This window comes from Chinchilla lanigera, unplaced genomic scaffold, assembly GCF_000276665.1.
Source record: "Chinchilla lanigera isolate Chin_1 unplaced genomic scaffold, ChiLan1.0 scaffold00025, whole genome shotgun sequence".
Lineage (NCBI taxonomy): Eukaryota > Metazoa > Chordata > Mammalia > Rodentia > Chinchillidae > Chinchilla > Chinchilla lanigera.
In genome coordinates this window covers 21,384,476-21,409,601 of record NW_004955426.1, presented here as the reverse complement: position 1 = coordinate 21,409,601, position 25,126 = coordinate 21,384,476, and the positions used below count along the sequence as shown (strand labels likewise).

At 40.6% G+C, this 25,126-nt stretch overlaps 1 protein-coding gene across 2 annotated transcripts in view; it reads right to left on the bottom strand.

Moving 5' to 3' along the window:
* Slc1a3 (solute carrier family 1 (glial high affinity glutamate transporter), member 3) overlaps positions 1-25,126 on the bottom strand; it is a 78,765-nt gene that overhangs the window by 41,148 nt on the left and 12,491 nt on the right. The window contains exon 3 of one of the 2 annotated variants that reach the window (XM_005386210.2): positions 13,147-13,284. In XM_005386210.2, the coding sequence (XP_005386267.1) occupies positions 13,147-13,284 (138 nt within the window). Of the gene's footprint in view, positions 1-12,711; positions 12,753-13,146; positions 13,285-25,126 lie in introns of those variants that run through there. The other variant, XM_013514995.1, reaches the window with a different exon arrangement.

Sequence of the window (25,126 nt, the reverse complement as noted above, 5' to 3'; positions counted from 1 at the left end):
TGGAGAGGCTGTGCAGAAATAGGAACTCTTCTCCACTGCTGGTGGGAATGCAGACTGGTGAAACCACTGTAGAAATCAGTTTGGAGATTCCTCAGTAAACTAGGATTAGAGGTCCCATTCAACCCAGCTATTCCCCTTCTGGGTATTTTCCCAGAAAAATTAAAAACATCATCCCACAAAGATATATGTGCACCCATGTTTATAGCAGCACAATCTGTTATAGCTAAATCTTGGAAACAAGCCAAATGTCCATCAACTGGGGAATGGATAAAAAAGATGCTGTATTTTTATACACTGGAGTATTACTCAGCTATGAAAAAAAGATAAATTTGAGGCTTTTGTAGGTAAATGGATGCAACTAGAGACCATACTCAGAAGTGAAATAAATCAGACCCACATGTGTAAACATCATGGCGTAGGAACCTGAAAGAGTAAGTAAAACTCAAAATGTACAATAGATGTTAAGAAAGGGAAAGAAATTTCTCAAAGGAAGGAATGACTGGGATGAGGAAAAGAAGAAAAAAGAAAGAAGGAAGGCAATAGATAGATAGATAAGTATAGATATAGACATAGATAAGTATATAGAAGAATAGCTGGGATAACTGTACTGCTGATATATGATGCTATATTGAAAGGAACTATTAATGCTTAAAATTTTTTATATTTTGGCCAGTTTTGCATGCTTATACCTGGTGATCTGAGCAAATGATTTGAAGACAACAACATGCAATGGAACAACTATTGGTGAACTCCTACCATCTTGTCTAGTGAAACTCTGTATTATCTCTAATGTTTTATTGAAGAATTATTTTTTAATTCTCCTGAACAATCTTCCATTCTTACAGTTGGCAATCTGAGCAATGTAGTTGAAGATAATAATATGTAATATAACAACCACTGTTAATTCTTATCATTTTGTTTTGAAACCCTGTATCACTTTTAATGTTCTTGCTTTGTTTTGTTTATGTCTGTAATGTTGGTGTGTTGCTATTGTTTTTTTTTACTACTCTCTTTAAAATAAATAAAATAAGTATAAAAATAATCAGCTGCATGTGAAAAGATATTGACCATCAGAAAAATGCAAGTTAAACCACAATAAGATAATGCTTTATATGCACTGTGACAAATATATAAGAGGATGACAGTAACAATAAGTATTGGCAAGAAAAGGGAAACATCAGAATCCTCTTACACTGCTGGTGGGAGTAAAGTAGTACAGTTCCTTTGAAAATCACTCTGGCAATTCTTCAAAAGGTGAGTGAAGAATTGCTATATGACCAAGCAGTTATATTCCTAAATGCATATCCAAGAGAAATGAAAACATATTTCTACAAATGTTTGCAGCATTATTATAGCAAAAGGCAAAGGAAGATAAAAATTAGAACAGTTCATATGTCCACCAACTACTTAAAGGAAAAATAAACTATAGCAAGTCCATATGATGGAATTTTAGCCATAAAAGGAGTGAAATACTAATATATGTAATAGCTTGTACATGTAATAGCATGGGTGACCCCTGAAGACATTATGTTAAGTGGAAGAACTCAGCCACAAAGGATCACATGCTGCACGATGCCAGCCATATGAAACATCCAGAATAGGTAGATCTATGGAGAAAGAACGTACTATATTCCTACAGTCTTATCACTGTGGGGGATGGAGGACTTGGGGAACTCTGCCTAAGAATGCAGTTTCTTTTTATAGGGATAAAAATCTAAGTTGATTTTAGTTGTACAAATCTGTAAATATACTAAAAGCCATTCAATCATGCTTTGAGTAAACTGTATGAAAGTGAATGAATTCTCACTAGGCCAGTTAAAAAATAAGTCCAATCTTGATATAAGATAACCCTAGGTCAACCAATACCAAGAAATAATTTTAAGGACATCATGTAAATAAAAGAAACTTTTCAATTGTAAAATAAGTTTCTACCTTCTAAGGAGTAAGGATAAGTTTGTGATGAGGAGCAAAAGTATGATTCTAAGCCCCAGAAACTCTAATATGCCTTGCTACAAATGTATCTTTCACACAAGGAAAACGTACTTATTTGATTGTATATAGCACTTCAGGCCCTTGGGCTCACTTGGGAGTTAAATTAAAGTTCAGCTGTTTATTTAACGGGAAATTACATAGTGACTTCAAGTCAGTTCCCACAGAACATCTGTGTTCCATAAGCTACACTCAGATGGTTTCTGCTAAAGTCAAATAATGATGCCTCATGCACAGTTTGGAGAAAAAAGTAACAGATTAAACTCGATAGATTAAATTAATAATTTTAAGACTTTTCCCTATAGATTTTTCTTCAGTTTCTCTTGTCTGAATGCTCATAGAAAAAGAGCTTGAAAGTTATGAAGTATTATGTTCAAATGATATTAGAAAATTTGAAATTATCAATCGCACTTAAATACAATAGCGGGGGCTGGGAATTTAGCTCAGTGGCACAGCGCCTGTCCGGCAAGCACAAGGTCGTGAGTTCGATCCCTGGTACTAGAAAAAAAAACCAAAAAAAAAAAAAAAAAAAAAACCTAACTAACTAAATAAATAAACAAATACAATAGCTTGTCATGTTTATGAAAATATGCTTGTGGTTTTGTCCTTATATGGCATAAGAGCCATATTTTTTCATATTTAATATGCCTACTGCATATACAGTTCAATATGTAAACATTTGCTAACTGTACTTGTAAGAATGTTACGAATTTTTAGTTTAAGAATTACTACAGTGATATCTAGCTCTAAAAGTGTCTTTGGGGTCCATGCTAAAGAAATGCTTTCAGATCAAGTACAGGGTCAAGATAAAACTAAAATTCTACTCTCAAGTTAAAAATTATGGCAAGATTCCAGTATAAAAGATACTGACATTTCCACTTTTTCTTAAATAGTTAATGTGTAGTTTAGATATGTTGATATTAAGATTTTTTTGTATGAATTACTATCTTTCAATTTGGGAAATGTTTGCCATGTATTCTCAGGAAGTTAGCTTTAAAATAATAAAACTTCAGCTCTTAGGACAAACACACTTTAGAGCAATGCATTCACTTTATAGCTCAATTAAAACCATTCTAATATTAAATAGTATATTTACAACATACTTGATATTTGAACAACTTTGCTTTAGTAATTAATAATTCAGAAATAGAACATAAACATATAAATAATGAAATTTATTGAAGAATACGTTTGAAAGCACAAAACATTGGAGTAAGTCCAGCCATTCAGTGCCAAGATGTATTTGCATTTACTAATATAGTGAAACAGCCACAAAATTTTTTTTAACCAAAGAAAGCATATTGCAGAACACATATGATTCTCTGTTAACAAAATAATACATTTGTATGTAAACTTCTAAAAAAAGTGTGAAAGATTAACAGCTCACATTTCCTAGTAGCTATCACATATTATGCAATGTTTTCAAAGCTTTACAGGATCTTAACAACATTGATATTTATAACAAGGAAATGAGGTAGATATTTTTTTTTTTTTTTTTTTTTGGTTTTTCTCCGGTACCGGGAACCGAACTCACGACCTTGCACTTGCCAGGCAGGTGCTTTTGCCGCTGAGCTAAATCCCCAGCCCCTGAGGTAGACATTATTTTTATCCCCATTTTGTAGATGAGGAGACTGAGATAGCTCAAAGTAACTTGTTGAAGATCTTGGAGTAGGGAAGTGGCCACACAGTTTGTTTTTTTCTTTTTAGACAGAGTCTTGCTGTGTCGTTCAGGCTGGCCTTGAATTCACTACATAGCCCAGACTGGCCTCAAACTAGTGGCGATCCTCCTGCCTCAGCCTCTCCAGTGCTGAGATTACAGGCGTGAGCCACCACGCCCAGCACCACGCTGGATTTTGAGCTCAGTTGGTCTAATCTGAGTGCTTGCCCACTACCAAACTCTGTTTCTCCTACAGGATTCACACTGGATTGCGGCCACCTCTGTATAGTCTGCGCAGTAACATTTCCCTCTTCACTTCATGCACACAAGTATGCATCATTTTAAATACACTGTGTATGATTTTTATAATTAAAAATAAGCATTCATATGGTATGCTGTGAACTTTGCTCTGGGTGCCACAATACAGAAAACACATTCCTAAGGGAAGCCTTTTTAATTTGGTTGAAGGAAAAGACATTTGCAGTGTGTGATGATGACATACAAATAACAGCAACATGGATCCTTGCTCACTGCTGCAAACAGCAGGGACAGCTTTACAGAAGGACTAAAGCCACGCTGGACCCTGAAGGAGTTAAAGGATGGGAAGGAGCTGGGGAAGAGGTCGAGTCAGGAGGCAAATGCGTCTGGGGTAAAACGAAGTGCTGAGAGCACCAGAACCCTGGGAGGAAGCAGAGTTTCCATCAGAGAAGCAGTGGGCTGGAAAGGGTCTTATTTGCCAGGTTAAGAACTAGACTCTGCTCTGAGCAGTGCAAAGACAATGTGAGTTATATCCATGGTACCCTTGAGAGGCCTCTGTGACAATGACAGATAAGCTAATAGCAAGTCACACTGCAGCGATTAACTGTAAGCTGGAAACAAACCTCTGCCTCTGGGAGCATCCTTGAGGAGGAGCCTGGGGAAAGCCTCAGGAGGCTCCCTGCAGGGTTTAGCTGAACTACTTAGGGCCTGAAATAAATGGTGACACCTGGCCCTGTGGCAATGGAAAACAAAGCAATGGTAGGGCAACTGAAAAGTGGTCCTTCTCACCCCTGGGTGCACTGCTAGAATGACCCAGGGAACCATAAAGAAATGCTGACTGCCAAGCCCCACCTCAGGCCAACTGACCAAAGAGCTCTTAGGCAAGAGTGATTTTGGGGACAGTTCTCTCCAACTGAACGCTAGAAGGCAGAAGTGAGTAAGATGGTGTCTCGCTTCAGAAATAGTCCCACTCCCAACCCCTACCTTCCACCTTTCACCTCCATCCTCAAGCACAAAGCTCCAGGGGGAATTCAACCCTTACTGCTTCTCCTGGAGACCAGTGTCATCTCAGTAGCAGCAAAGCGTCTATTCCCACTCTGCCCGCAGGCTCGAGTTCTACAGGGATCTGAAGGAGATAATCATGTTGATAGTAGGGGAAAGTGTTTTATTTTTCTTAGAGATGAAGGAAGGCCTTAAATGTTATTTTTATTTACTAAAAATAAATTTAAAAAATTCTTCCAAACCAGAACTGACCCAAACCACAGACTAAATTGAATGTGTTGAAATTTACAGATGAGAGCTTCTAACTTGTCCAAGTCCAAGCCTTTCGCAAGCAGTATCTCACACCAAGCCCCAAACTTGGGGCTTCTGGGCTTTCACCTGAGAACTGTTCCAATTTTACCACAAAAAGCTTCCCACAAACAAACAATTAGCTGGTTTGGTGCAGCTGGTAACAGTCCATTTAATGGACGACTGGGTCCTGAATACTGTCCTACTCATGTCACAGGGGACCTGGAGGGCCAGGGGCAGTTCTAGGAACACCGCAGGGTGTGCGAGGTGACCAGGATGGCCAGGTAGCATGGGGACCTAGCTGGGGCTCAGGTGCCCAGGAGATACCAGGTTCTCTCCTAAAGTTATCTGAAAAACTGTCCTCTCTTCCTGCTCTGTACGGCACAATTACGACCAACTGGTGGACCTCACAGAAGACAGACTTTGGCTTCACGTTCAAAACCATCTAACAATGGGATGACCAGGCAGAGCAAAATGGCTCCCTTCCAGGGTGCTGAAAGGGGACTCCTGTGCTGGGAGGAGGGAAGCATGATATTCTACCCACATCCTTTCTAAAGTGAGAACGCCAAGGGTACCTCTGACAGGGACAGTTTCTGTGGTTACCTCATCAAGCCAGTCTTCTTCCTAACTTTCCATCTGTCAGGACACTTTCTCCATGGTGACTTCTCCTGGGAAACTCAAAGGATCCATCTCTAGTTCTTAGTGTATTCAATGGTGAAAAACTCAGGTATTAGGAAAAAATAATAAACAAATAAACCAAAAGCCACTTTCTCCCTTGCTCAGAGTTATTTTCTGACAAGGGAACCTGAACACCGGAGAAGCAGGGAAGAGAGATAGCTGGACTGTTCCTTTGTCCATCTTGTTTCCCCACTAAGGTCGTACTTTCTATTGGTGTTACCCTGGGTGTTACACTCATGAGTCAGTCTCCACAAACCAGATTATCAACTCCCAGGGGACAGGAATTTTGTCTTTTTCACTTGGGTGTCCTTAGGTCCTAGAAACATACCTGGCTTCCTCAGTGAAGTTGTCTATAATAGAAGCATGGACATTTTGTAGGATGGTTAGATTCACATGATTGTCTACCTCACCAAAACCCAACTACACAGGAGGAGAAAACACTTTAATCTGGGTATGTAGCTTAGTGGCCAAAAAAATTTATTTCTCAAGATTTCTTTGGTACTCTATATAAAAAGCCAGGGGACTGTTGTATTCCATGGATCCGTTCTCCCACTACATCCTGCAGCCTAGCCAGGCGTGGTGCAGCCACCCCTGCCGCTGTGTGTGAGCAGCACCCAAGAGACCATAGCAGAGGACCAGCCTGCAGGCCTCAAATGAACTGGGCTGAGGCTGCTTTACAGCTTTGAGGTGCGTCTGAGTGCTGAGACAGACACTCAGTTTGCCTTCAGTTTTCCTGAGCTGGAGAGGCTCTTTTCACAGTGTGCCAGCAGTGTGTGGAATTCACTGCCCCGTGGAATTCAGGGTACCACACACTGGGGTTGAGTTCCTCAGGGAAGACTGGGCAGTTGTATAACCAATGATAATATTTAGTATTATGCATCTGTGATAAAGGAAATTGAATTCCATGCTGCAGGGCAGAAACCAATCCCCTCTGGTGGTGAGGAAGGAATTCTGTCCGGCTCTCTGTGTTTTTACTGGATTAACCTTATGGTTTCTTTAATTTACCTTAATAGGAAACTGGTTGTAGCGAGGATCATAGACAAATGAAAGTCATAGACTCTGGAGCTTTAATTATGTGCTCTTGAAGAAATCTTGCTTTTGAATTTGCATTTGTATGATGAAAACTGCCAGAGGACAGCTCTTTCAGCGGCTACTCTACCTGTAGCTACCACTAAACAAGTACATACTGGGTGCAAGGAATACATCCTCACACCAACCCCATGGCACTGGTGTTATCATCACCTCCATTTTACACAGCATGAAAGGGAAGCCTGAAGAAGCTCTTTCCTCTCCAAGATGGATGCTTTTTATTTTGAGGTTTTTCTTCTTTTTCTTTTTTTTTTTTGGTACTGGGAATTGAACTCAGCACGTTGCGCTTTCTAGGCAGGCGCTTGTGCCACTGAGCTATATCCCCAGCCCCAGATGCTTTTTATTTTGAAACAATATGTGTGTATAGGGGAAATCAACAGTCCTTAAAATTTCTTTGTTCTTCAGTGCCCAGAATATTCAAATTGGCCTTCAGCACACGTCAGGGCCTTAACAATGAAGAGTTTAAAACATTAAATTTCTCTTAAGTGATTTTGGCTCTCATTTTTTGCAAGACCTTAATAAACTTTGCAAAAGCTCAAGAATTAAGAATTGTTTGCCTCATTTTCTGACCACTTGTGTCAAATGAAATGACAAAAACTTTAGTTTGCTCATATCGTAACTGTTTCTCTGGAGCCAAAGGGCCATGGCTGAAGCACAACATTCATTGCTTTTATGGTCACACCTCGGTACTGGGTTGCTTTGAAACTGGTGGAACTTGGTACTCAATGTGTTGTGATAGCGACAAGCTGCGGCACTCATCACTGGTATTTGACATGCATGCTAGAACGTGACTGTGTGGTGCCTTGTGACTTGGTTCTCTTTCCAGCCAACACAATTTGTTTGCCACCCATCACACCTCCTGGAACCAATTAACAACTGGTACTAGGGTGCTGCTGTCTTTTCATTATTTTCTCAAGTAGCAGAGCCCTTTGCTGGTCATTCCAGCTTTGGTTTCAACTGTCACGAGTCCCACACTCCACTGAATCCATTGACCTATAGATTTGAAAGGACGCTGCCTAAATATTTAACATATCACAGAACTTGTCAAATGGCTAGATTACCAGCAAGCAGGAGTTTGTTTTTCTAAAATTTGTTTTATTTTTGTTTGTTTATTTATTTACTTATTTTTGTCTTTTTTGGACAGGGTTTCACTGTGCAGTTCAGGCTGGCTTTGAACTCACTTTGTAGGTCAGACTGGCCTTGAACTCAAAGCAGTCCTCCTGCCTCAGCCTTGTGAGTGCTAGGATTACAGGAATGTGCCACCACACCTGCTTGTTTTTTATTTTTGATGCCAAAAAAAAAAATGTTAGTTTCCCAAGGACAAATGAGTTCTAAAGACCTTTTCACTTTTGAAATGTTTGGGTAGAAGGTAGATAATCATTTGGGAGAGAAACTGCAGGAATGGTTAGATTATACCAGTGTTTTCCAGTGTGGGATAAATACAGTGGTTCTGGTCATATAGAAACTCTTCCTTAATTTATATATTAAATTGTAGAATAAATAAGAAAGTAATTCTTTTCAATTCTTTGGATCACAAGGAAGGTGAAGTCTTACTTCAGTGTTCATATATATTCAGTGCTTTGTAAGCGTTTGCTAATCATCTGATCTTTTTAAACCAGAGAATGGGTGGTCTCAGGCTCTCTGAGCCTGTCAGGCAACTGTATCAATTTAGGACTTTGTACTTTATTATTTCCTTCAGAAGGAATAGGGGGATTCCATTTCGGGTAATGATTTGAAGCATCACAATAAAAGCACATTAATTGAAAGCATATTTTAAGTAAGTGATATAGAGATGGTATCCACATTGGAGAACTCCTGATTAGCTGACTTGGGATGGAGATGCTGAACTCTGAACATCAGTGTTGAGATCATATTCTTAAAAATCATTCAAGTTCTCTCTTGGTGAGAGTGCAGAGAATCAGTGGAATTGGAATAGGAGTTCACTTACATGTAGGATATTCATAAAGGGATTTGAGAGGGTTCCCTCTTTTTCACCCAATACACATTTGGACACTGTTTCGTCTTACTCCAGTGGCTCCTGTGTCTAACTCAATGTTGGACATAGTCGATGACTGTGTATGAATGAAGGGATGAATGAATGCTGTAAGATGAATGTCACTCATTTTAAGGGGCTACCTCCAGGGTGCCGCTACTGTGGCTTTTCTGTAACTGAAGAGAGATCCTCCTCTCTTACCTCTTTTACCAACAGTATGCCCCACTCCACTCAGACTGACTGCAGAAACTACTCCCTTCCAGAAAACTAGGCTAACACCGAAGATTTCTTCTGCAGTTAGTTATTGTGGGAAATGCTCATTTAGAATGAGAAAAAGCTCTAGTTTTCTAAGCAAATGCAGAACTAAGGAAGAGGCAATAGTTATGTTCACACAGCAAACCAGATATGGTGTTTAATTATTATCCTGTGAATTCACACCATGCTGACCCATCCAAACCAACTCATATTTCTGGCATGAAATAGCTAGTTGGCTTATGATCCTGACAAAATCAATAAAAATTGGTGCCAACACCCTGTTTTATTGTGTGATGTGTTGGCATAGACACATTCTTCTTGTTTAAAAAAATAGATACTTGAGTACACATGTAGCCATTAGGCTTTCTCCCAGCTTCTCCCTGGCAGCTTCTGGAATGCTAATACACCAGGGATGTTTGGGAAGATTGGAATTTCAATTCAGGACCAGGAGAGCTAAGCTTCCAGGGACTTTAGAGCCCTAACTTACAAACACAGTATTTCAAGTACAAAAATCTAACTTAGATTTTGCAGAGTTTAAGTGTACTTCAAGGGCTGGAGATGAAGCGGGGCAGTAGAGCACTTGCCCATCATATACCAGCACTACAAAAAAAAAAATCAATGAACAAAAGCCCTAACACAAGATGAAACCAGAAAGAATAACAACAACAATAACATAAATGCCTCAAAATGCAAAACTAGCCACTCAAAAACCAGAAACAAACAAAAAACACTAAATATGACTTCAGTACAATTAAGTATATAACATGTTTCCTAGAATCTTCCAAAACAAAATGGAATAAAAATTTCTTAATTTCCTACTGCATAAACCATAGGACATTTGAATTTAGGAGCACTAAATCTATGAAGCAGTTTCTCACTGGGAAACAGTTTCAATGGGACCGTGACCTACGAGTTCTTACGATGTCCTTATCTGGTAGAGAAAGAGCCCACATCAATGCCACACAACGTGGGCATACCCAGAAGATGGAGAAGAGAGCCTTCACCGTAGCTGTTCATTTAGCCAGCAGTAATGTGGGGTTCAGTAGCTAATTCCACCATCATGAGTTAAGCTTTAGCAAGGCTCTGCCAGTGGTGGAGTCAGGCAACAAAAGAAACCCAGAGATGGCCTGATGGACACACAAGTTTAACAGTGTGTTCCTCATAATTTAGTACCAATGTCCAAACTTCATTTCCCTTATTGGTATCCCCAGGGTTGGACTGGATGAGCAGATATTCTTTGCTTGGCTTACAGTGCTTCGTGTTGAGAATTGCATCAACATTTAAAATGATGGAAGACCTCTTAAAAACTTGGATAATTAAGTTCTCTTGAAAGAAATGGGAAGGTTTGGCTCTTGTTGCTACCTGGCAACAATTGGAGCTGATTAGCCTTACACTGTCCAGGTCCCAATAGTCTCCTTGCCTCCCCTTTGTCCATGTTACTCTGCACTGCAATCATTTCTCACTTATCATCATTCTTGTCTCTGCTCCTTCTCCTGTGGAAGAGAAATATTTCTCTGTATCCATGATTCTATCAAAGTAGGAAAACAAAAAGCAGCCTGAAAAGGCAGCTTCATATATGTAGCTAGCCCCTTGACAACTAAAAGCGTTTAAGATTGCTTTTCCATTCCAGACTGATGGAGCCTTACTTGCTTTCTCCCTAGGCAACACATTCCTCAGTGCCGTCTCCCGATACACACAGAGATACTCCAAGGCCTATGTAATGTGCAAAAGTTTCCCCTCCCCTTCCCACTGGGTCCTAACCTCCCCCTTTGGTTTAGAATCCTTGTACTCAGAACCATGAAGGAAATTCTCACTGAAGCTATCATTCATCCTAATTGATCACCGTATCTAAATTACTACAATTTAAAAATTAGTCCTTTGACACTAACACCTTAAAAAGATCTTCAACAAAGCTAAATTATGCTTCTGAGGTTTCTTGTCTTCATTCAGTCCTGAATAAAAACTGAGACTCTCTTGATTTCTATGTGGCAGTACCCCAATTTGCAATTAGGTTACATCATAGAAGTTCATTCTATATTGGCTGTTTGCACCTTCAAATTGCTTTCTCTTTCATGGCAATATTGTACATATTGATAATTTCTTCAACCTTTGGCCAAATTTTTCTTTTATCCTTGCAAAGAGATTGGATTGTAGCATTTTTTCTGTAAAATTGCTCAACCAAATATCTTACTCCTTTAAAAAGGTGATTATTAAGTATTACAAACACCATGGAAATCCACTTCAGGGTACAGGTTAACTACCACGCCACTCAGGGAAAGTACCATTTTTTTACTAATTATATCACACAGAGGCTTTCCTCTTTTAAAAAGTAACACTATAGGCTCTTGGTACGATTAAGAGAAAGGAGAAACTTCTAAATACTGATTACACCCTAGAAGAAAGAGTATGAAGGAATTCAACACCCTTAGTTTGTGTCCAGGGAAACCAGATCTCAGCTAAGGTGTATTGCCATTAGGGATGATAAAGAGGGATTCACTGTTCTTCTAAATAAAATGTGGGATGTGAGTTTTGACCTATAAAGGCTTTCTGCAAAGAATTTGTTTCCAAGAGAAATGGGAAGTGTGCCCTCATGTCAGCATTTAGTACAGCTTCTGTGAGCAGAATTGTAATGATTATGATTATCTCTAGTCAGCAATGGACCAGCTCATTTTCACAAACAAGCACCCCAAATCAACCGTTCTCTACAGCTGCTCATTCTCCAATTCAAGATTGTATATGTGCAATTACTTGTTTAAGGTCTTGGAAAAGTGGAAGCTAGCAGAGGTCCTCAAGACACTGAGGAAAAAATCTAACCAAGTTATGGCCAAGTAACAGCATGGGATGGTCAGAATGTTGCTCATGACCTTTGAACTGCACTGTGAAGTTCTTATTTCATAGAGATCTTGAGAGGAGATCATAAACATCTTTGAGAACTCCTTGGCAAGAGAGGGGAAGATGCTCAGAGACAGCTCACACAGAGGTGATGTGGACTGCGTAGGAGAGGAGAGTGAGCCACGGGTGCAAAAGAGGACAGGGTCAGTAGTAATACCTGAGTTCTGGGCTTTAGCTACAAACCCAGAAACCATCTTGCTGGGGCACTGCCTATGGAAATTCCTTCTCCAAATCAGAGATGTGCTGCGGGGAAAGAGAAGAGTGGGCAGGAAGGACAGTAACACTTTTCTGCAACTTCTTGGCTCTGTTTGTATTTGTCAATCACGTAGGCGAACAACCTTTTAAACCTTTTTCCATGCAGTAGTAGACTGTCATCGCAGTGTCATAGAAAGCGGAGTCCTATTCTGCACTTCTATTGGTTAAAAATCCAAGTGTCAATGGACAATATATTTATCAGAGAAATCTCCCACCCCCTCCCCACTCTCCCACCAGTGTAAAAGGTAACAAGGGTGTGTGGGGCAACTGAAGGAGAAATTAAATCATGCGGGTACACCAGGAAAAGAGAAAGTGTTGGTGGCAGCAGAGTTGGTGAGTGTGTTGTGGGCATTACCTCTTGATGAGGCTTCCAAGAAGGCTCCCGCTCAAGTCCTGGTGGCTCTGAGAACAAGCATTCTTGCATCAATAGCTAATAGGCTGTCCAACCAGATGTTATCTGGGTGGGATAAGAGGGTGAGAAAACAGACCTGTTGTACGCTGTTGTCAACTACATCACTGCGGTCAGGGAAGGCTGGTCGTGTGGTGTCTAGCAGGGCACCTTGTTCATGGTGAGGCAGTTTAATTCCATTTCCTCTTGTGATTGATAAAATATGAGAGTTATAATCATTCATGCATTACTAAAGCCTCCTTTCCATCATTTTGAAGGGACTTTTTTTTTTTTTTTGCTAGAACAGAGCATGCATCCAGCAGAAACCTAAAGCATTCGCTTTTCTAAGCAATCTTCTGCAGTAAGCACACTTGAGAAAACATCAAAAACCATATATGGTACCTGTGACAAGACTGGAAATGATAAGCGGCAAGACCAACATCTGTAACATCCTCATCAAAAGCTCCCCAGGAAAGGAGAAGTACTTGACTTCCCGGTAGCTCATTCTGTATGGTCGGAGGGCAAATCCAAGGATTGTTCCTGAAGAGGAGAGGGTGAAGAAAGAAAAATTGAGCATTTAAAAACTAAAGCAATAGTCCTAGAAAAATGAGTGAATATTTTGCTACTGGTTGCTTATATCTGACAAGAGCAATTTATTCTATAAGCAAATATTTGTGCTGCTTGGAGAGTGTAGGGTGCATCTGTCTTTGTGGTTATGAGCCGGAGGGGTCTGGTTGGATCTAAGGCTTCAAGTAAAAGTGACAGAAAAATGAGCAAGTAAAAAAGTTCTTTGACTCACTAGAATGCACCAGATTCCATTTTGACAGGGCTTGATACTGAGGTACAGAGATTGGGGCAGAGTTAGGAAACAAATCAGGCATTCATGAACAAGGTGGTATGGGGGAAAAAGGACTCCTTTACAATAACAGATGTAAAGGGAAATGTGATTTTATTTTTTTCCAGTTACCCCCACCCCATGCTCACGTTGTTAATCTGTTTTCACCATCTCCTTGTCTGCACACCACATTTTCTTCCTCTGTCTGCAAGGTCTTGACATTGCCTTGGCAACTGTACTGTACAGATTTGTTAGTTGCTGGCAAGAGAAGACTCCAAAAGGAGCAGAGACTTTTTCCCAAAAATTTCCCTTGAAAATTTGGAACAAAATAGAAGAAGGAGAAAGCAATTTCTTCTTTAGTTTTCTCTCTGCTCCTGGAACTTCAAAACATATTTTAAGAATGATAACTGTATATGTAAATTAATTATGCTTGAAACCTGTTGACCCACTAAGACATTAACAAAGATGTTGAGTACATTTACTCCTTTTTTCTTTCTCTAATTTATTTTCCTTGCCCAAGAAATTTTACTGAATCAAATATTGTGTTTTGAAAGATTTGTTGTTATGGTTTGTGTCTAGATGTCCCCCCAAAGCCTCATGTGGTCACGGATGGGGCTTTTTCAGAGGTGGTGGAATCTAGTGTGTGTGATGCTGGGATTTAGGATGTATGATTTCTAAATCGGTTCACTGATTTGGCACTGTCTTGAGCCTGGTAGCCTTGACAGAGTATAAAGAAGCTGCTAAGGTCCCTTGGTTGCTTTGCTACCTTTTGCCCACCATGAACTGTTTCTCCTCTGTGATGGCTGTTTGCCTTGCCACATTGCCTTTGGCCCAGTCTATTATCAACTGAAACCTCTGCAAACTATGAACTAAATAAATCTTTCCCCCTTTAACTTTGGGTGTGAGGTATTGTGTCTCAGCAACAAGAGAAAAGTAACCCAGACATGTACCATTATACTGAAATGTGATTTCAGTAAAGAAAAAGTCCATGTAAGTTTTAGAGGGGAGAAAATGCCAAGTACTAAGTTGGGTAGAAGCTTGAGGTTGGGGGTGAGGGGTAGGGAGGAGGAAAGAAAGCTGAGAAATCACAAGTTTTTCCAAAGGATGCAAGCAGTCCTTTATAGGAACTGAACTTTCCTAACTTCTTATGAAATAGGCTTGTTCTCTTATGAAATGGGACACAAAGTTCATTTCAATCAGTCCTGCAACTTTAATTTTTAATTCTTGGATCTCAGCAGCCGTGAAGTATCCATTCCCCAGCTATAGACCATGATTTCTAATAAACACTTGAATGTATGTGACTAAAAATCCTGGCTGATTTAAGTTCCAGGGCCTTCAGGAAATACTTATTGTGTTTTCCCCAATGTAATAGTAATGTGCATAAGAGAGAAAAGCTGATTTGGAAAATACAAGAGAGGAGGCAAAACCTGCCTATATTGATTCTGTCCCTTAAAAAAGAAATTAGTTAATGCTTATTGAGCTCTTATGCCAGGCATAATATGCCAGGCATTACTGCCAGTACTTTCTTTGTGTTACTAACTTAATCCTCACAACAACCCCAGGGGGTAAGGCCGATCTTATCACCAGTTTACTGATGGAGAAACCTAATCACTGTGAACTGAACATTTGCTTAAGTGGCAGAGTTGGGATTTAAGTCCAGGCAGCTTCTGCTTGAATTCCACTCTTAACCACCTTTCATGCTTCCTGCCCCTCTTGCAGAGGAAAGACAGCCACTTTTAGTGCTTCAGCGCATTTCTTTCTAGAATGGTTTGTAGTCAACATAAGCCAACATCCGAACATGTTTTAAAGGTGATTTCTTCAAGAGTTATTAAACTTCAATTGCCTTGACACTCTCCAGTTTGGTAAATCTTAAATTCATTTTTTTTTTTATTTGCTTGCTTCATTTTAAAATACTTAACCTTTCATCATCTTGGAACTTAATTTGGGTTAAGAGATTTAATTCTTTTTTTTGTTTTGTTTTGTTTTTGTTTTTTTCCTGTACTGGGAGTTGAACTCATGACCTCACGCTTGCCAGGCAGGCGCTGTGCTGCTGAGCTAAATCCCCAGCCCCTAAGAGATTGAATTCTTATTTTTCAGTGTGCATCATTCAGCACAGCTGCATCCACAACACATAGGAAGTAATAAAAAGCTTTCATCATATGTGGTTCTTTCCTGCTTGTTTATATGGAAGCCAAGCCACACAGAGCTAAGGGCTTCACCTTATAATCCAAATAAATAAGTATTTTGTTTTAATTTCAATCAAATGTAATTTTACTGGCATTGATTCTGTGTTGTCTGATCTTTACTTAAATGTATCTAAACATTTATCATTTCATGACAACAAAAAAGTACACCAGAAACTCATTTGGATCATTTGGAACTTGAACACAGTAAGGCATTGGCAATTTTTCTTTTTTTTTTCTTTTTTGCTTTTTTTCCAGTACTGGGAATTGAACTCACGACCTTGCGCTTGCCAGGCAGGAGCTGTGCCACTGAACTAAATCCCCAGCCCCTATTGACAATTTTTCATACTGGTCAAATGCCAATTTAAGACCAGACTTGGTCTTAAAAATTCATACCTAAATTGTCTTTTGTTATTACAAATGCACTTATTTACATACAGTATATTTCCAAGGGCAGGTAGGACCTGGTTAGACAGGGAGGCTATGTCTCAAGGATTATGATTTTTTGTGTCTCCCCTCACAGTCAACAAATTGGCCTCAGCTGCTCTAGGATGTGTCTCAGCTTCTTTACAGAATCCATATTTTCTAAAAGTGCTTTTTTACACTGGGGATAGCAGAGAGGAAACATCACTTTCTCGTGAGGGGCATAAAGAAGCTTACTGGGCATAATTTAAAAGTGCACACTCAGAGAGAATGAAGTGTCGGTGCTCTAGAGGGGGACATTGTGGTCTGGAGCTGGGTATATGTATTTAACTTGGGGGGTGTTTTAAGACAGCTGATCTAGAATGCAAATTCCTACTTGTCTGTCCGATTTACACACCTGGCACACCACCTTAGAGTGTGAACCGTTTATAACATCAGGTATTTATAAAGCATGGTGCTAGGTCAAATATTTGAAGAGTACAGTTATTTATCAACAACAAACTACAGATATATTTTGAATCATTTTGTCCCTGCCTATGCTTTCCTAGGCTTACTACCTCTGGGTTTGTCAAATGAATCATTTATACTTTTGGAAAAGAGGAGATTATGTTGGGGAAAGAAAATATCTATTGAGCCTTTACTATGTGCTAATGGTGGTGTTTAACCCTCCTCCAAGTTTATGAAGTCGATTTTATCATGTTTATCTGAAGGATGAAAGCATTGATGCCTAGAAGTTAGTAAACTTACTCAAGTTTACAAGGTTAAGCAGCGCCCAATCTAAACAAAACCCAGTGCTCTTTCTACTACACTTTTAATGCCTCTCAGACACAAACATGTCCTTGTTGGCTGTGTTGTCCAAGGAACCAGGCCTCTGGGTCATCAGCATCTATAATTCCCACATCATTCACATTCCTGGGTAATAATCTTAGATCTCCTAGAGATGTCCCAGAGACACCCAGCACACTGAGGACCACTTTACAGGTCTTATTTGCTGTAGAGCTACACTAAATGCCTTTTGCTTTTAAAAAAAAAAAAAAATCAATGGAATGATTCAACTAAGCTTATAAAAGTTTACTAACCAAAATAGCCTGTCTTTCCTCTTCTGAACACATTTTAATCATTGGAACCCACCAGGAATAGAAGTGTAAAGGCCATTAAATAAAAACACATTTCAGAGTCCTCCCCCTCTTTTTTGTGGTCCTGATGATTGAACCTAGGGCCTTCACATCAAGCTACATCCCTAGCCTTTTTCTATATTTTGAGAGCATCTTGCTAGGTTGCTAATTGTGTGCAAATTTGTGATTCTCCTGCCTCAGCCTCCCAGAGTGCAGGGATTATAGGTGTGCATCACTGTGACTTGTTTCAGGATCCACATTCTTTATCGCAACAGCTAGTGGTCATCGGCCACATGGCAGGTTCCAGGACTTTGCTAGCACTTTGCTTCAGAAATGCCATCCAGGCCAGGACTGTTGTTATCCCTACCTCACAGACAAAGGGCCAGTGTCGAGACGTAGGTACCTCGCCAAGCCCACATGGCGGGTGCAGTGGAGCTATGGACGCCTCAGGGGAGGCCAGGCTGCTCACCCACTCCCGCAGTGAGCAGCGGAAATAGACTGGACCCCAGGTTCTTCAGCCCCAGAGTCCCGACTTCTCACCCCATACTGTACTTGTGACCTCTCGGCAGCCACACTGCTAAATTAAGAAGCCTAAGTTAGCACACAGGATTTTGCTTATTTTCTTATTCTATTTTGACTTAGGCTAATTAAATCTATTTTTTGTTTTGTTTTGTTGAGACAGGGTCTCACTATGTAGCTCAGACTGTCCTCAAACTTACAATTCTCTTGCCTCAGCCTCCTGAGTGCTAGAATAATAGGTGTGTACCACCATGCCTGGCAGAATAACTAAATCTAGAGCTTGAGAAAGGTCTTACTGATTTTATCTGATGAAGCCAACATCTAGCTTTTTTTCAACTCATTCGTTGGATGAGTAAGAAAGACATTTCCTTCAGCTTTCTGCTCCAAGCCAGTGGCAAGGTTGGTTAGCCATCAGAGTCAAATCAAGAGGCAGCTCCATGGGATAGACACACCTGTGATCCCAACTCTAGCAGGCTGAGGCAGGAGGAATGCAAATTCAAGGCCCCCTTGGGAAACAGTGAGAACCTATCGCAGAATAAAGAATAAAAAGGCTGGGTATGTAGCTCAGTGGGAAAACCCTGGGCTCAATCTCCTGATCCATAAAAAAGGAGGGAAAATCAAGAGGAAGGGCTCTGAATTCAAAGACTGCTTTTCTGGAGGTAAACAGGATTCTGATTACATTTTAGCTCAGCAATGCAAAAAGCCTTGTCTAAAAGATGTCCTCTCAGCTTGATGCACGAACATCTGAGAGCCCTCTTTACCCTGTTCTTCCTAGCATTGAGAGGAGGGCCGAGTCTTTGGACAAGGTCTCATGAGTCCTGCTTCCCTTTGGTAAAGTAGCTCAGCTGCTGAGACGCTGACCTCCCTAGTGAGGACTGACTTGAAGCACGCTGACCGAGGCCCTCAGAGCTCATGAAAACTCTGTGGCCAGCAGATCCACAGTGCAAAAGAACAGCTGTTCACTGCTGATTACTTGGCAAAAATAACCATAAAAATCAGGATTACTTCCTAGTAGGTTTGTTAGTGCCGAAACCAAACTTGGCCAGATTTGCATCTTGGTGACATTATATAATACATAGATTTCCTGAATGATACTCACATTGATCACTCCCGGACTACAGTCTTATAGCGTTCTTGCTTAAGTATTTCAATAAGAATCTAGGGAATATCATCCCTGGGATATTTAAGGTGATGCAAATTCACTGTGCTGGTTGAATGCTATGAAAGAAGTTGCATTTTTGTTAAATACTTTCTCCTGTGAAAAGCCGAAGAAGGCATTCAGTGTTTGCTTTGAGTCTTCAATAACAAACACTCCTATTTCATCAGAACCTGTTGTTTTGCTTTCTACAAAAAGAACATAAGTTACAAGTGCGTAGAAGCTGGAATTGAAATGTATTGACATTTTTCCAAGTTCTCTCTAGTGCCTTTTGCTCTGTACACACCAAGGTGCCCTATTCCCATCCCCTTCATTCTCTGTATCCCCTTCTGTACGTTCAGAGCCTCTGTTCTGCTCACTTACAAGTCTCTGTGCAGTGCAAACAGTAAAGCTTCCTCCTGTTTCCTGATTTTATCTTCCGCTCTACTGGCGGGGGGTCCTTTCATGCTCAGGTCCTCAGGTCATCAGAGGACTGTCTTAGTTACTTTTCTTGTTGCTGAGACAAAATACCCAACACCCAAAGTTAAAGGGGAAAGGTTTATTTAGCTCACAGTTTGTGGAGGTTTCAGTTCAGAATCAGCTGTTTCCAAGGCAGGGTGGTATATAGCAGAGGGGCAACAGTTCATGGCAGCAGGAAACAGCAAAAGCAACAGGAGAGAGGGTGACAAGCCTCTTTCTGCCCCTTTTTTCCCATCCAGACTGTGGACTGATCCAACCAGTGGACCGATCTCAGAGAACACCCACTGGTAATCCCAGCACTCTTAATCCCAGCACTGCAGTATGAATCAGTCATATACTTCAGATTCAGCCACCTCTGACGAAATCATACGACTGCATGAGGCTTTAAGGGGACATCTAGACACAAACCATAACAAGGATTCTGGGGAATTACTTCTGGGGAGGATTCACCAGCCTAGACCACAGCTGAGAGAGCCGGTGCTGGCCAGGAGGGCAGTGGTCCTGCTTCCTGAGTCTAGTTTTCAGCTACCTTTTATTTCTGAGTGCCTCTGGCAAATTCTTCAAGGTTTGAGTTTCTAAACTGAGGAAGGAAGGCTTCAGCAAACAAACAAACAAACCTCCCTCAAGCCTTGTTTCTACAGTTTTTTTTTTTTTATGAAGATTGCAGATGGTGACATAAGTGATGGTGCTTGGAAAGTTGAAGTATGACACAAATAAAAGCTTTGAGTGTCTCATCCGAATCAAACCCAGGCAGTGGAGCGGGCAGTGGGAATATCTGCACCTGCTTAATCCATCCTGAAATTGTATTTCTTTTTCATTTCACAGATTTCCTTAGTCTCCTTAATTTCTTTTTCTTGTCAATCTGCACAAATCACAAAGTCCACAGTCCTCACCTCTAGCAGTGGCAGCATCAAGGCTGTATTTTAAATCCCATACTTTAGGGAGGCAAATTACTACAACTTCTATGGGCATACATTAGTAATATTTGTCAGAATTACAGATGCATGTACCTTCAACCCAGCAACTTCACTTCCAGGATGTATCCCACAGTCATACTTTACTTGGGTGGAATAACTTTTGTACAAAATTATTCATTACATAGTACATTTTAATAGTAATATCTGAAGGTTAGAAATAACTTAAGTGCCCATCAACTGGGAATTGCTTAAATAAATTGTGGTACATCCATACAACGCAGTCTCAAGAGAGAATAAGGAACCTGTGTATGTGCTAATGTGGGATAATAATGAAGATATACTGCACAGAGTAAGAAAATAAGATGGAATGCAAGCTTTGTATATTGTGCTATCCTTTGTGTGCAAAGGGCAAAAAAAAAAAAGAATAAATATATTCTTATTTTTTTATTCAAGAAGTGCTCTACAGGCACATAAGAAAAGCATACTAAGGTAAACCAGATCTCTGAGGCACAAGAGTGGGTGGGTACTTTCTTTTTTTAAAAATATAATTTAATTTTATAGTTCACGTTTGCAGTGTATGCAGTTTACAATCATCTTGGGGAGTAGTTACACATACATATTATAGCTTTTTTTTTCTAAACCCTTTTCTCTCCCCCTCTTCCTCTGGTTCCTCATCTCCTTTTACATACTTTTTAATATTATTTTTCTTAGCTCATGTTATGGTGTATGATGGTCACACAGATTGCTGTTATTAGGTTCCTGAAAATGGCATATCTTTATTCTCCTCATTTCTTCTTCCCCTCTTTTTCACTCCTCATCCTTGTTTTTTAAGCCACTTCCCCATTGCACAAGGTCTGCCCCTTGTCCCTTTCTGTCCACCCTTTATCATTTTCTTTGTATTTTGCCTCACTCAAATGAGAGATACCATATGATATTTAAGCTTGTGTGTCTGATTTATCTCAGTCAGTACTATATTTTCCAGGTGTATCCATTTTCCTACAAATGCCTCAAATTTGTCATACTTTAGATCAGAGTAGTATTCCTTTATATATATAGATACCACATTTTGTTTATCAGACCCCGACAAAAAATGAGCTACGGGGTTGGGGATATACCTCAGTGGCACAAGTGCCTGCCTGGCAAGACCAAGATCCTGAGTTCAATTCCTGGTACCAGAAATATGAGCTACAGAAATGAACAGACACTTTACACAGGAAATACAAATGGTTAACAAATATACGAAAAATGTTCAACATTTCTGGCCATTAGAGAAATGCAAATTAAAACAATGTTAAAATTCTGTCTTACTCCGGACTGAATGGCAATCATTAGGAAATCAAACAACAACAAATGCTGGTATGGCTTTGGTGAAAAGGGACCCTCCTGCATTGTTGGTGGGAATGAAAGTAGTACAAGCACTATGGAAATCAGTATGGTGATCTCCCAAAGAACTGAATTTAGAAATTCCATATGACCCAGCTACTCCTCTGCTAGGAATCTTCCCCAAAGAGCTTGAGTCATCATACTACAGTGACACTTGCATACCAATGTTTATAGCAGCACAATTCATAATAGCTAAATCTAGGATACTTTCTCTTTATATCCTCTTGTATTTTTTTATTTTAAACTATGGAATTTTATCTACTACATAAGTAAAATCACAAAACAAATAACCAGAGGAAAGGTTCTTGAATCTTTTTTATCTTACTGAATTCATTTCTATATTACTCATTTTTCTTTTTGTCTTTTTTTGGAGATAGAATCTCCTTATGTAGCCCAGGCTGGCCTTGAACATTATGGCAGTCCTCTTGCCTCAGCCTCCTAGGTGCTGGAGATTACAGGTGTGCACCACAACTCCCACTTGTGTACATTTCTGCCAGATGCCCAGGCTCTTCTAAGAAGTTGCTTTCATTCTGAGTGTGTTTCTTAATACTGCTGTAAGTTGCTTCAGTGATGACTTTGAGAGGAAAGTCCCTCATCGTGCTTGATTTATAGTGAGTTGATCACTTTCTTACCAACTGTCTTTTTCTGGAGACAAGGAAGTGTTTATGAAAACCCTTTGAACTCAGTTGTTACACACCTATATACTGCTTCAATCAGTTTGCCTATGGAGTTATAAGCACTCTATGCCCAAACTGAAAACTCACACTCTAAATCATGTGGCAAAGGTGACACGCTCTTTCATTATCTCTCATCTTGTATGAAGCACTGTAATGCCAGAATTTGTAATACACTGGAAATTTTACGGAATGTCAGCTTTGCTTACACGATGTGGTGGGTTGACAACTGGTGGTCAGCTTGTATCACCCAGCTGAACTGAGTAAGCATGGTGCTGGGTGTAGCAGGCCCACCTGAGGAGTGTTGCCGCAGCATAAGAGGCAGAAATGGAGAAGAAGGAAGGCTGTTGGGAACTGAGAGAAGCTGTTGGGTTCTGTTAGAAACTGTAAGCAGTTGTTGGTTCTCTTGGAGAAGCTTGCCATGCTGGCTTTCCTGATGAACTCTGCTGGTCTCATTGTCCGAGGAGCTCAGGACCTCATTGTCACTGAGAATAGCTTCGGTTCACTTTGGGGGAGCTCTGGTCCTCAATTTGAGCACCACTTCCTGGCTCTGGAGGGGAAGATGGCGCACTGCTCAGTCTCCTGAAGAAGCTCGTCACTTTGGCTTCCCTGATGGGAACTCAGCTGTCCTTATCATTGGAGGAGCTCGGGACCTCACTGTCACTGAGGATGGCTGTGGTACTGTTCAGGGGAGCTCTGGTTCTTACTTTGAGTGTCGCTTCCTGACTCTGGTGCAGATCCCTCAGCCTGCTAGCACGGATCCTTCATCCTGCTGGCACAGACTTTGTAGCTTCCACCACTGACTTTGGGATCTTCCCAGCATATATCCATGAAACAGATTTGCACGAGACGTTGTCATGGGCTCTACGCTGCCAGTTGGACTTGTGGGAGGCACTATTATGGGCTCTAGGTCTTCAGATGGACTCATGTGGGACATTATTGTGGGATCTAGGCCCTCAGCTGTGTTCTTTGGTCCTTAGTGTGTGGGCACATTTCCTGCAATCTCTTGTATGTGACTCTTTGGGTGACTGTTATAAAATAATCTTATAAAATATGTGTCCTTTGTTAAATTGTTCCCCTTGCAAAGCCCCAAACAATAACACATGACTGCTTCGCTGGCTTTAAAAAAAGTAGATCCAAATAGTGTATGGTGATGCTTGTCTGTAATCCTAGCCCTCTGGGAGGCTGAGGCAGGAAGATTACACGTTCAAACCCAGCCTAGGCAACTGAGCAGTTTAGACAGACCCTGTGTCAAAATTTAAAAATTTTTAAATGGCTGGGAATGTACCTCAGTGTGAAGGCCCTGGCTTCAATGTCCATTACTATACACATATACAAATCTAAGAAAACAAAGATAAATAAAAGTGAAGATAACTTTGATCACAGGCAGTCATTTAATAGACTCATAATTTTCCTCTCACTGCCTTTACTTGCGCATTCACAGAGAAGCTGAAGACACCAGCAAACTTTCTCTCAGGCACACATATTCCTAGGGTTTTGTTTTACTTGCTTTAAAGATGGAATTTCACGTGATGCAAAAGTATCTGAAAGTATCTGAAAGCAGAGCGTCTTTTCAGGGTGAGGAGGCCAGATATTGCCCATCTCCACTGTCATTAGGGATAAATGAGCCTCCTCTCACACAGCTCTCTCACCAACAGCCCACTGTCCTCTCCCTGGGAAGGTGCAGCAGTTGGTGGCCTGGACTCTCTGCTGGAGAATTGGAGAAGTCTCTTTGGGGACAAAAAGAATGGAGTTACCCTCTCTGGAGACAGGAACTCTGTCCTGAAATTCAAAACTTGATTGTGCCTTTCAACTCACTGCTCCTATTTACCTTCGAGTCTTTGGTACGGTACACAAAGGAAAAAAGGAGTGCCTGCCCCGCTCCCTGTCTTACTTCACCCAGGTTTATCATATCTAAACCTCTCTGGGGCATTTCTCCTTCCCTTTCTTGGTTTTGAAACTTCTTGAGCAGTTTTCTCTCCTTTTCTCTCTTTCCATCATTCTCTCCAAACTATTGTTTATGATATTTCAATGTTTGCAGAACTGTGAACTAGAAATTATATTGTCAATACATGCAGTTTTCTCCCTTTTTCTGTTGATTTGCTAGTCTGGAATGACTCCAAATAGGAAGTGAAGGTATCTTTATGCTGTACTAGCAGACATACATGTTCTCGGCTGAGGTGTCTTCTGTGATCACAGTGCATATCTCTTAAGAAGGCATCGTGGTGTGAATACTCTTAACCCATAATTCTTATGCTCGGTTTTTGTGGTGACTGAACTTGGTGCCCTGAAGTGCTCTTGTGTTTCCTCATTTCACAGCAACGATGCAGCCCACTCACTGCCAGGCCAAATACCTGATGGATGATAGCTTCCCGGTGTCCCGTAAACACTGAGTACTCTAATACCGAGAATATACAACTTGGAAAAGATAGCACTTCAACTCTGGTTGCCTCCTCCACATAGCCTTGTTATAGGAGTGCAAAAACAAGGGCTTGCACTGTTGTCTGATTTGTGAAGGATGAACAGATAGATGCATCTTCTATAGAGTTGTGCTCTTCTTGTGTCCTCAGACACCAGGCAGGAAACACTGTCAATCATCGGACCCAGAGCTGGAATGTTACTGAGAAGGCAATTACACGATGGAGAAAGCAAGAGGGGAGACAGTGGTCGCTTGCTAGTGTGGAGAGACCAGCTCAAATGAGCTGGAAGATCATCAGA